General features: G+C 39.8%; 1 protein-coding gene across 2 annotated transcripts in view; it reads left to right on the top strand.

Moving 5' to 3' along the window:
- MTRF1 (mitochondrial translation release factor 1) overlaps window positions 1-12,846 on the top strand; it is a 51,620-nt gene extending 38,774 nt beyond the window's left edge. For both annotated transcript variants that reach the window (XM_008066381.2, XM_008066382.1), the window contains 3 exons: window positions 1,915-2,051; window positions 6,578-6,676; window positions 12,594-12,846. In XM_008066381.2, the coding sequence (XP_008064572.1) occupies window positions 1,915-2,051; window positions 6,578-6,676; window positions 12,594-12,707 (350 nt within the window). In that variant the 3' untranslated portion in view covers window positions 12,708-12,846. The remainder of the gene's footprint in view (window positions 1-1,914; window positions 2,052-6,577; window positions 6,677-12,593) is intronic.
- The last annotated feature ends 633 nt before the right edge of the window (window positions 12,847-13,479 follow it).

Here is a 13,479-nt window from a genome sequence, read left to right as displayed (position 1 = left end):
AAAAAAAAAAGCAGGTACTGATGTCAGGTGATGAATGGCAGGCAGATAGGCAGGCCAGTCACATGTTTGCTGCCATGGTGATAGGGTCTGCCTGTGTCATGAAGGTCAGAAGGGTTTCTGGGCTTCTACTGGGCTCAGGGGATCCTTCCACTTCAGCCTTCCAAGTAGCTGGAACTACAGGCGTGTGCTACCACGCCTGGCTTTTTTTTTTTAATTGTAGAGACGAGGTCTTGCCAAGTTGTGCAGGCTGGTCTCGAACCCACGGACTCAGGCAGTCCACTCACCTCGGCCTCCCAAAGTGCTGGGATTATAGGCTGAGCCACTGAGCCCGGCCTCTTTTTTTTTTTTTTAATTTGAAAGATGTGGGGTACAATTCAGGATTAGGTATACAAGTGGTCATTGTACAGGTAAAGTTTGGGGCTCGCTTTACTCCCCACTTCACCTTGTTTGAGTTCAGGTGTCCTTCCCCCCAGCAGTATTCAGCTACTGCCAATCTCTCTTATAGTATTATGGTAAATGTTCAGGGTTCGATTATGAGTGATAAATACGCACTTTCTACAAATCATTTGCTTCCTAGAATCTTGAAATCTTTCTGTATGGTGTTGAAACAACACAGACAAAGCCTATTTTTTTCCAAAGTCCTTCTGTAATAATTTAGCAGCCTCAGGACTTTCTCATTTCAACAGCTCTCCTGTTATTCAGTGTATATCCTCCCCCAAGCTTCTGTTCTTAAGGGAGTACTTATTATTAAATACTCCTCTATGTAAAAATGCATAATCATGTGATTTCCTTAGGAGTCATAGAGCTGGTAAGTAATCATTTAAGCCAAAATTTCTAACCTGAGCCAATAGATAGGAATACCCACATGTAGACAAAAATCAGGAGGGATCAGCTGATGAGGAGTGTGGAGGAAAGCTCATGAAAGTCTGGCCACCTTGAGATGGAAACTTCATACTCTTTTGGGTAGCAAAAAGAAGACATTAGATTCAAGACCACTCCTGGTAATGTCTGGAAGATAGAGGCAAGTCTCTGTTCCAGCCCGACCACGTGGCCACAGAAAAGCAGTCGAGAAATGAGTTTAAAGCAATCAAGGTGAAACTCAAATGCACAGCTGAAAGTATTAGCAGATGTAGACTGTAGCTTATTTAGACAAGAAGAAAACGTAGTTTGGAGAGTAGAATTTTACAGAAATTTAAAAAATCTTAGCAAAACATTTACCACTGCAGCAGCCCTAAGCTAATGGGGTTTTTGTTTTTTTGTGATTCAGAAAGAAAAAACCCTTCTCCTCTAATGTGCTTAGGAGCAGGATTAAACACAGACCTTCAGACTGTGGTTGCAAAGTTGAAGAACAACACAGCCTGAAGTCTCAAGAGTGACCATTTCCGGGCTAGATTTGGGCTAGGAACTGGACTGCAGAGTGGGCCTAACCCACCCAAATGGAGAAGCTGACCAGCCAAAATGGGTGTCTTATAGGTATTGAATAGCTAGAACCCAGCTAACTCAGACAACTCAGAACAACTCAGAAATTTAGAATCTGGACAACTCAGAAACATGCTCCTTATAAATTCTTCCTTGTAAAGACTTTGTGTACCTTCTTTCCTTTGGTTTCTTTATATAGTTATTTTTAAAGTTTCAGTCAAGCTGTGAGGGAGAGGCAGGGATTGAAAGAAGGCTACCCATCCGCTGAGCTCAGTCTCTCATCTGGAATGTTTCATTTACATATCTAAATCTGAACAGCCATCTACAGCTATTACCATCCTAATGCAGGTACAGCTTCTGAATTGTGTTAAACCTAAAATGTTGTTATCTTATGTGATATTTTCCTGATTAATCTCTCTTTAAAATATTCCTCCATTCTATCTTAATTTGGCCTGTAGAGGCTATAGTTTACCTCTGATCCTTGTTATTTTTCAGGGCTAGTAGTAGAATGCCAACAAGAACGATCACAGATAAAAAATAAAGAAATAGCTTTGCGTGTGTTGAGAGCTAGACTCTATCAGCAAATTATTGAGAAAGACAAGTGTCAGCAACAAAGTGCCAGGAGACTGCAGGTAAGATTTACTTAGTATAATAATTTAATAACTCTGTAAAAAAAGGTCACCATTGTATGTAGAAAATGCAGTGTTTGTTCTTGCTTGCATGGAAATGTCTTATAGCATAGGGAAATGTGCTCATTTGTAAATAAGCAGTAACTCAAATATATATGGACTGATGGATTATGGTTATGTCAGTTTGAAAATGAGTAAATTAAAAATGCATAAATTAAAAGTTATTTCCCAGTTGTTTCCCTTCAGTGTTTACATCATTACTATCTTAAGAGGAAATTGGTTTAAAAGACAAAATATTCAGGTTGCATAGTAGTCCATGAAAAGAATTTTTTAAAAAATTTGAGTTGGAGTCTTACTCTGTCACCCAGGCTGGAGTGCATTGGCACACTCACGGCCACCCCAGTGTCGACCCACTGGACTCCAGCGATCCTTTGGCCTCAGCCTTCAAGTAGCCAGAACTACAGGCGTACGCTTCCACGCCCAGCTTATTTATTTATTTATTTATTTATTTATTTATTTATTTATTTATTTATTATAGAGACAAGGTCTCACCAAGTTGCTCAGACTGGTTTTGAACCCACGGGCTCAGGCAATCCACTGGCCTCAGCCTCCCAAAGTGCTGGGATTACCAGCTAAGCCACCGAGCCTGGCCAAGAAAATTTTTTAAAAGGCAACATCATTATTTGGAAATTAAGAGAGTTTTAGATTTTTAAAATTTATATACCTATGTTTTCATTATGACTAAGTGGAATCAAATATATATGGCACTGCAAAAAAACAGGAACAGTGATTACTACTGATAGAGTCTGAGGACAAAGGGTAGAAGGGAAACATTTCTTCATTATATACCGTTTGGTACTTTTTGAATTTTGTTCAGTATACATGTATAGTGCTATTTATTCAAATGGATGGATCAGTAAATTCAGAGTGAAATGACTAAATGTCATTATATAATTTAAAACTCTAAAAAAATAAAGTTTGTCTTTGAGAGAGAATAGAAGAGAGAGTGGAACTCAGAAATAACTGTGCTTTTGTGTTATTTCCAGTTAGGTGTGAACAGTAAATTTAATTTGGAAGATTTTGTGACCTTTTAGTATAATGAATGGCGTAAACCTAAATATTAATTATTCTCTTCATCTAGATGTGTCCTAGCCTTCTTTGCCCACATATATTTTTTTTTTTTTTTTTGAGTTGGAGTCTCACTCTGTCGTCCAGACTGGAGTGCAGTGGCCGCTCCCAGGCTCCAGTGATCCTTCCGCCTCAGCCTTCCAAGTAGCTGGAACTACAGGAGCTCACTACCACACCCAGCTAATTTTTGATTTATTGTAGAGATGAGGTCTTACCAAGTTGCCCAGGTGGGTCTTGAACCCGCGGGCTTAGGCAATCCACTCACCTCAGCCTCCCAAAGTGCTGGGATTACAGGCTGAGCCACCGAGCCCGGCCTTTTGCCCACATATTAATTTGCAGGTAGTAAAAGTGACAGGATAAATAATATATTAACATTCTTTTGTAGTAATCCCAGATTGTGGAGCAGCATCAATGTATACATTTGCAGATAGGATGCTCATTTACATATTATTGTTACTGTTTTTTTAATCAAGCAAAAAATGTACCTTGAGTACACACCATTACTTTTCTTGGCAAGAAGTGATAACATAAGTACTGTGAACTCTGCCATATTTGAATTAATAAGAGACATTTGGAACCGGTCATGGTGGCTCATGCCTGAAATCCCAGCACTTATGGAGGCTGAGGCAAGGGGATTGTTTGAATCCAGGAGTTCAAGACCAGCCTGGGCCATATAGCAAGACTTCATCTCTACAAAAAATTAAAAAATAAAAAATTAGCTGGTCATGGTGGCACAGCTATAGTCCCAGCTACTCAGGAGGCCAAAGTGGAAGGATCACCTGACCCCAGGAGGTCAAGGCTGCAGTGAGCTGTGATTGTGCCACCGCACTCCAGCCTGGGTGACAGAGGGAGACCCCGACTCTAAAAAAAAAAAGAGAGAGATTTGGATTTACTTGCTATTGAACATTTTGGCATCAGAGGTTTCACATAGCAATTTTTAAAACAAGTATTCAAGATTGGCTTTATGCAAATTTTATATGTGTATCTTCTTAAGTAGTCTGATTTGAGGAGCCAGGAAAGACCTCTCTGCCTCTTTAATAACTTATCCACCTGTTTGAAATGTTTTAGTAGGGATTTCTAAGTCTTAGAAGTTTTTCTTCAACCAATATATACAATGAGTTTTATACAGTTTTATACACTGGCTCCACCAATCACGTAAAGGTCTTTGTAGTTGCCCAGGCCCCACTCCCAGAGATTCTGATGAAATTGACCTGGAGTGAAATCCTGGCCATTAATATGATGCTTTGGGATACTAGTTTCCAAAGCTGACTGATTGTCAGGGGAATGTTTTCAAAATATAGAATCCCCGATTCACTATATCTGAGGTTGAATTTAGGAACTTATAATTTTTAAAAATTATCCTGATAATCAGGAATTTAGTTTCTTTTTACTTGCCTTGGGGTTTACAAAGATTATAATAGGCCAGGCATGGTAGCTCACACCTATAATTCCAGCACTTTGAAAGACTGAGGTGGGAGGATCACTTAAGGCTGGGAGTTTGAGACCAGTCTGGGCAACGTAGTGAGACAACATCTCTGCAAAAAGTAAAGATGAAAAATAGTTTTTAAAAATTATTTATAAACCGGGCTCTGTGGCTCAGCCTGTAATCCCGCACCTTTGGGAGGCTGAGGTGAGTGGATTGCCTGAGCCCGCGGGTTCGAGACCCGCCTGGGCAGCAAGACCTCATCTCTACAATAAATCAAAAAATCAGCTGGGCGTGGTAGCGCGTGCCTGTAATTCCGGCTACTCGGAAGGCTGAGGCAGAAGGATCACCGGAGCCCAGCAGGCGAGGCTGTGGTGGCCGGGAGCGGCCACTGCACTCCAGTCTGGGCGACAGAGTGAGACTCCAACTCAAAAAAAAAAAAGAAGTGGAATGGGCACAGTGGCTAATGCCTGTCATCCCATCACTTTGGTGAGAGGTTTGCTTTTTTGCTCAGGAATTTCAGACTAGCCTGGGCAACATAGCAAGACCTCATCTCTACATAAAAATTATCTGGGCATGGTGGCGCATGCCAGTAGTCGCAGCTACTCAGGAGGCTGAGGCAGAAGGATTGCCTTAGCCCAGGAGGTTGAGGCTATGGTGAGCCATGATTGTGCCACTGCACTCCAGCCTGGGAGATCTCGCCTCAAAAAAAAAAAAAAATGCAGACCAGGCACGGTGACTCATGCCTTTAATCCCAGCACTTTGGGAGGCTGAGGTAGAAGATCACTTGAGCCCAGGAGTTCAAGCCCAGCCTTGGCAACATAGCAAGACCCTGTCTCTAAAAAAAATTAGCCAGGCATGGGGGCACACGCATGTAGTCCCAGCTACTCAGGAGGCTCAGGTGGAAGGATTGCCTGAGTCCCAGAGGTCAGGGCTTCAGTGAGCCGTGATTGTGCCACTGCACTTCTGCATGGGCTACAGAGTGAGAGAGACCCTGACTCAAAAAAAAAAAAGAAAAGAAAAGCAATTGAGAGAGGGTGCTGTGTATATCTTGTGTTGGGGAGGTAGGGAAGATGAGCACTCCAAGAAGCATGCAAATAACTGTAGCATGAGATGAACTGAGGTGTACCATGAAGATTCCAAGTGCAAAGGGTTTCAGAGGAAGAAGAGAACATCTTTTAAAGGCAGAGATGGTAGGAGAGTATTAGGAAAGGCTGTCCCTTGAGATGATGTTTTAATGGAGTTAACAGACACACACATGCAATAAGTGACATTTCAGAGGTTCACATAATTTTCAGAAATAGCATTGGGAAGGTTGGTCACATTATGAAGTGCCCTGGATGCTGAGTTGTATCTGTTTAGCAGACAAGAAGGAGCCCAGAATAGACTAAGCAGGGCCGCACAATATAAGCAGTAAAATGGAAGATTAATCAGGAGATTTTTGCAGAAATGTAGATGAAAGTAATAAGTCCTTGAATGATATTAAAAATGAAAAGAGCAGGATATAATAAGACCCTTGAAACCAATTTGAAATGGGCAGTAAGAGAATGGAATGAATTGAAGACCATCTCTCTCCAGTGTGTGTCCATGCCAATGCCTGATATAGTAAGCTCCCACAAAACGTTTGTTAAATTGTAGAATGTCAAAGTTTTCTACTTGACTAAAAGAGAACACATGGTGGTGTCCTTTAGAGAAACCAGGAGAAAGAACTGATTGGGTCAGAACAATGACTAAACGGATTTTAAATATTTGGAGTTTGAAGTATCAAAGAGACATTCATTTTTATTCTATAACTAAGCTCTACAAACCTGCAGTCTTAAACATTGTTTTACCCATTCTTGTTCCTTGTCACTTTGTATATGTGACTTTTAGAAAATATTTAAACAGTTAAAATAGAATAGTCATTTACCAGTGCTTTTTCCACTGTAATGAAGTATTTATAAAGTTAAAATATGAATTGCACTTTGTCATGGCACAGGTGGGAACAAGAGCCCAGTCAGAGAGAATTCGAACATACAATTTCACCCAGGATAGAGTCACTGACCACAGGATAGCTTATGAAGCTCGTGGTATTAAGGTAATATTACTGAGTATATTTTGTGTACTTTTGATTATGTCAAATCCTAAAGAGTTCTATCTAAAATATTAACAAGTGATTAAAACTCATTAAGCCACTTTATGTTAGTACCCTAAAATTTGGAAACATTTCTATTAGTTTGCTGGTAAGAAATATAATCTTTATGGCAGTTTGAAAGTTATATTTTTAAATTACAAATTCTTTGCTATGTAATCATAATGTATTAACATATTTAGCGTACATATATGGATGTGTGTTCATTTTCTGTTGCTGGATAAGCACAAATTTAGCAACTTAAAAAAGTTGGCATTTATTACCTCATGATTTCTGTAGGTCAGAAATCGGGGTACAACAGTGCTCAGTTGTCAACCCAGGGTCCCACAAGGTTGAAATCAGTGCATGACCAGGATGCATACTTTTCTGGAACCTCAGGGTCCTCTTCCAAGCTCACATGGTTGTCAGCAGAATCCCACTGCCTCTAGTGGTAGGAGTGAAACCCCTCTCGAGCCCTTGCAGGCAAGCAACTGGAAACTGCTCTCAGCTCCTGAGAATTGCTGGTGAAATATCAGAAAAATCAAGAATGGTTTATAATAGCTTGCTTAATATAAAACTAATTTGCTTAATGCTTGATAAAAGTAATAATAATCTGTAATAACTCGCTTAACATAAGTAACTCCATCTTGTTAAAGTCTTCCATCTTAACTGCCCACTTGACCTAGAAATAAACCCCCATTGTGTACATGTAATTGCTGTAACATTCCCATGATCACGGACTCACAGCTGCGTTCTCTTGAGCTGATCACATTGACCGTTCCTGTTGACCGTTTGCAACACTCCCTAGCCACAAGTTCCATGTAATTGTATGCTTTGTTAACTGAAAGCCAAGAAATTGTTCCCTTCGTTTTTAGTTCCTTATACCCTCACCCCCTACTACGTAGCCCACTGGCGGTTTTTGCCTTTATAAGCTTCTTGCTAGTTTAGTTCAGGCATTAAGAGTTTTTCTGGCACAAGCCTGCTCTTGACCCACGCATTAATAAAGGACTTATAATTAATTAGATTCAGCTTGGTGGCGTGTCTCTTTCTCGCAATTCAATCATAATACTGAAAGTTGCTTCCCAAGTGACTCTCTGTAGACACTTCCTCCCACTTTGAATCTCTTCTTGCAGGAAGGGCTCAGGCCCTCTTATGGGCTCACGTGATTAGCTCAGCACACCTGGATAAAGTTCCCTTGATTAACTCCAAGTCAACTGATAGTCACTAGGGTGATAGTCATATTCACAGGTTCTGTCTGCACTTAAGGGAGGGTAGTATACAAGGTGTATACTCCAGGGGGCACCTGAGAATTCTTCCTACCACAATGTGTATTCTAGATTCAGGTGTTAAATTATGCTGTTGGGAAAAAAGACTCACTCATGATTGTTTGAACAATTTTGTCAGGTAGGATAACCCTTACCTGTTCCTCCTTTTGGAGGGCAGATTAGAACATGATGATTGGAGTTTGCACGAGTGTTTAACAACGCTGCATAATCAGGACTTGTAACACCCTGATTGGTCCTATCTGATTCTTCTTGAAAAAATAGAAATAAATAAAATGAATAGGTTGTTTGAACATTTACCTACATAAATCCCATCTGGCCAGGACCACTGACATTAATGCACTAATGATGAAGTGCAGGAAAATTTCACTTTTGTTGCCACTGAAGGAAAAAGTGGGCTGGTTCCCATAAAGGACTATATGCAAAAGGCAGGAGACAAAAAGTTTTGATCCTTTTCCTTGGTGTTGTGTGATACCTAAGCCTTCTTTTACTCGACTGTGTCTCATTCTGTACTCAAAATGAAAGTCTTGCTTTTATAAGGGAAATGTCTGTGTTTTTAATACATTTATAAATCTCTGTATCTCTTATGCCACTTCCTCTGTCTCCCTAGCAGGATACGGTAATCTTGCATAGGAACGTACAAGCCATGTCAAAAAGGAGAAAATATTTACTAATTTCCTTTTTCTCAGGAAACGTACAGTATGAACAAAACATGTTTGGCCATAGTGTTCTAATTACGCCATATTCTTTCCGTTGTTTTTCTGGTAACAGTGATGATTTTTTAATGAAATAGCTATATTCTTATGACCAATAACATCTTATATATGGGCACATAGGTGTGCCATACAGTATTCTGTTGTATAGTGTGTCTGACTTTGGCCTAAATACTAATATATGACTAACTAAACTACCACGCCAGACTCAGAAATAATAAGGAAAATTATGTTGGTATGCTCTTATAATCACTGACCAGACTATTGAAAAGAAAGAAAACACTCCATAGTAGTAAAGGGAAGATATTTGAAAAATAGCATAAACATATGTAGTTGTAGTAAAACATTAAAAATCTGTTTGAAGTACAGTAAAGAGACTAGTAGGAGTGAATAATTTAGGAATGGAATCATTACAGATGAGGCTGAAAAGGAGATAAGGACCCTAGTCCCAAGGCAACAGCTGTCAGACAAAATGGAAGGGGTAGACGTACAAGAGAGTGAACACCAGTGGGACTTTTTGTTCTTCTGTCACATTCTGGAACTTGCCCTTCTTCCTACTTCATCTGCATAGTTTCTGCTGGAGCTGCTGTTTTGACATAATCGCGATCCCAAGAGAAAAATTGATTTATTTGGAGTGAACATCTAAACAAGCCCCAGCCAATGAGTTCCTTGCCAGGATTTTTCAATTAGAGATGAAGAGGATCATTCTCTCTCAGTGGCTAGAGCTGAAATATGGAAAGCTTGTAAGAGGTTAGAAGCCATATTTTTAGCCACGAAGAGAAAGCAGTCTTTATTGAGAGAGGAATGAAGCTGATACATACACTGAGAAAAGCAGAACTGAGAAATGGGACAGAAAGAATCCTGATGATGCGAATCCCCACATCTGTTTATTCCTGTGGCTCAGTCTCATCCCCAGGATGGTAGTGGAAACCCTGTCCTTTACTATCCTTTGGGTCTGTGAGATCACCTGCTATTACTATGATTCCCTCTGTAGGTAACTTACTAACTTGTTGTTTATCTAGCTAGTAAGCACAGACTGCCATGTAATGTATTATTTCACATTTTTATTCTGTTTTTCAGTGTCCTTGTTCAGGTTTCTTAGCATCAGCCTTATCTCCTGCTCTGTGTTCCATTTACGCTGGAAATTTCCCCTGCCTTGGGCTTTAAATATACTTTGTTTCCCTTTCTCTCTTTTTTTCTTCTTTTGAATTAGTCTTACTCTGTCACCCAGACTAGAGTACAGTGGCATGCTCACAGCCTCCACAGCCTCAACCAGCTACTCATTCATCTTTGACCTTTGTATCTCTAGCACTCTGGTTAATCCAGCTGAACTCTCAATGTGTTATGATTGTCAGTAAGAGGCATAATGGTTTTCATATTAACTCCAAAAATGAAATCACCTTGGCAGTACCATATGGCAGTACCATAATAATCTGAACTCCAAGTACATTGACTTTATAGCAATTGCAGATTATGCTTAAAATGATTAAAATCTTCATTTAATTTTTTTTTTTTGAGCTGGAGTCTCACTCTGTTGCCCAGACTGGAGTGCGGTGGCCGCTCCCAGCCACCGCAGCCTCGACCTGCGGGGCTCCGGCGATCCTTCTGCCTCAGCCTTCCGCGTAGCTGGAACTACAGGCAAGCGCTACCATGCCCGGCTGATTTTTGATTTATTGTAGAGATGAGGTCTCGCCAAGTTACCCAAGCAGGTCTCGAACCCGCGGGCTCAGGCAATCCACTCACCTCAGCCTCCCAAAGGCGCAGGATTACAGGCTGAGCCACCGAGCCCAGCTACAAATCTTCATTTTAAAATTACATCGTAGTGCTTTTGCCTTCCTTTTTTGCTTGACTTAGGTTTTACTGTATGATGGTGCTTTGGGGACTACAGAGGTATGAAGACATAACCTTTTCCTTTCAGTTCGATTTGAGACATACATGTGTACACTCACCTAAAGTTCAACTTTAAGACCACTCAGAAAAGACTCAGTATAAGATTAGTTCATATGTCTATCAAAACTTTAAATGTTCTGAGTTCCAGATGCCAACATTAAAGTATTTCCATTAAGTCAGCGTCTAAATTTCAAGCATCTCTAAAACATGGATATGTGCATAATCACTAATTCAACAACTTTACTATACAGAATTTTTATTACATAGGAAAAGTGCTTGAAATCATTATTTTAGTCATTTTTTAGAGAACTGTAGTGAAGACTACAAGGAAGCCTAACTGAAACAGTTTTAAGCCAATGGGATTATTTAGTGGTAAACATGAGATAATTTTTTTTTCTCAATTTATTATTTTGAAAATTTTCAATCATACATAATGTTTAAAAATTAGCTCAGCCGGGCTCGGTGGCTCAGCCTGTAATCCTGCGCCTTTGGGAGGCTGAGGTGAGTGGATTGCCTGAGCCCGCGGGTTCGAGACCCACCTGGGCAACTTGGCGAGACCTCATCTCTACAATAAATCAAAAATTAGCCAGGTGTGGTAGCACGCGCCTGTAGTTCCAGCCACTCGGAAGGCTGAGGCGGAAGGATCACCAGAGCCCAGCAGGTCGAGGTTGTGGTGGCCAGGAGCGGCCACTGCACTCCAGTCTGGGTGACAGAGTGAGACTCCACCTCAAAAAAAAAAGCTCAAAGAACACTGCACAGCCTATACCTGAATTTAACAATTGTCAACTTTGTGCTGTAATTTGCCTTCTCTTTCTTTTCTACCGCCTCTTTTTCTCTGTGTATATCTATGTTGCTATTGTATCATTTGAAAGCAAGTTTTAGACCTCGACACTTTGCTCCTAAATATTTAAACAAAAATATTTTTCGATTACACAGGACTTCTAGATTTTCAAACTATCGTGGTTTTTTTTTTGTTTCTTTTGTTTTGTTTTTATTCGGGATCTCACTCTGTTGCTCAGGCTGAAGTGCAGTGGCACGATCACAGCTCACTGCAGCCTTGACCTCCTGGGCTCAGGCGATTCTCTGTCTCACCCTCCTGAGTACCTAATAAGGGCTACAGGTGCACACCACTATGCCCGGCTAATTTTTGTTTTTGTAGAGACAAGGTCTTGTTATGTTGCCCAGGCTGGTCTTGAACTCCTCCTGGGTTGGCACCCTTCCAACTCAGCTTCCCAAAGTGCTGGAATTATAGGCATGCAGTCCTGTGTTTCTAAGTTAAGTCAAAAACTACCACAAAGCACTTACAGATTAAATAATCTAAATTTGGAGGGTTCACATGAGAATCGTGAGCTAGAGTGACTTGGGGAGGCTTCCCCTGAGCCAGATCCAGAAGGTTTGGCAAGGAGCAGTGTGTCCATTAATGTGACGACAAAATACTTGAGGAATTGAAACCTTTCAGTCTTTCTCTTCTTTGGGAAATAATGTGATATGAATGAAAGGATAGAATTTTCAGGACAAGAATTAAAACCTCTCTTTTTTTAGAGTACAAGAAGAGAAAGAATTCAGCAAACATTCTCCTAAAGATGGTTTGAGAACCTAAAATGGTGTTGTCATAAAAGCCAAGCAGTGGAATTCTAAAGCAAGGGAGTGGTCGGTGTCAAAAGTCTATTTAGAGCTTGTCATTTTGTTGTCTCCAGAGTTGTTGGGAAGATCCAAATCTCAGAAGATTAATTTTAAAACAAAATGTAACTTAAACATTTTAAGAAAGAGTAGTATTCCATTTGTTCTTTTGGATTCATTTTTTTACATAAAAAGCCACCACAAACAGGATCCTCCCAGGTTAGCAATTGTGTTTATTATATTATAGACCATCAGTAATCCTTTCTTGCTATTAAATAATGACTATAAAGAAAAGTAATAAATATACACTTAACTCTTTGTTTTATTGCTTTTTTATTTCTAATAATCAGGTTTCATAGTAACTCTCTCTTTTACCAGGAATTTTTATGTGGAGAGAAGCGCCTGGATCAGCTAATTGAGAGACTGCTTCAATCGGCAGATGAAGAAGCCATTGTTGAACTTTTGGATGAAAACTTTAAATCAGCAAAATAAATACTTATTTATTATTTAATGTTATGTAAATGAAATGAACCTATATCCAGAAACAGACTGAGGCCTGGAAATCTTTATGAATGTTTATAAAGTATAGCTCTAAGTATACAATACTTACAAATATATTTTTTAATAAATCAAAGTCACATTTCCTGACCTATTTTAGGTTTCCTGTAAAATACAATCCATCTCATCAAGTAGAAAACAAGCATGCCACATTGAAAATAAAATAAAAATAAAGTAGTAGAATTGTGTGATTTAGAACAGGTCACTTGTTCTCTTTATGCCCTTTAAAAAATATGTTTTAATTTATTTAAACATATTTTTCATCTACTACTTCAGGAAAATGTGGTAAGATTTAGTGATATATTATTTATTTTTATTAAAGTTGGGCTCTCACTTTGTCGCCCAAACGAGAGTGCAGTGGCATGATCATGTACCTGGGCTTAGGCAATCCTGCCTCAGTCTCCCGGACTACAGGCATGCACCACCATGCCTGGATAATTTTTAAATTTCTGTAGAGACAGGGTCTTGCTGTATTGTCCAGGCTGGTTTTGAACTTTTGGGCTCAAGCAGTCCTTCTGCCTTGGCCTCTCAAAATGCTGGGATTACAGGCGAGAGCCACCACACCTGGCCTGATACATGATTTATACACTTAGTTGTAAACCCCTAATTTAAAGACAAAGTACTGTTAATTATGTCAAAGTTAGGACTGAGATTGCAACTTCTGAATAAATAAAACTTTTAAGAATATGAGCTACTCAGTAACGGT

Source organism: Carlito syrichta, unplaced genomic scaffold, assembly GCF_000164805.1.
Source record: "Carlito syrichta isolate Samal-C Ts95f unplaced genomic scaffold, Tarsius_syrichta-2.0.1 Scaffold308899, whole genome shotgun sequence".
Classification (NCBI taxonomy): Eukaryota; Metazoa; Chordata; class Mammalia; order Primates; family Tarsiidae; genus Carlito; species Carlito syrichta.
The sequence above is the reverse complement of the archived record's forward strand: the minus strand, read 5'-3'. Positions and strand labels throughout refer to the sequence as shown.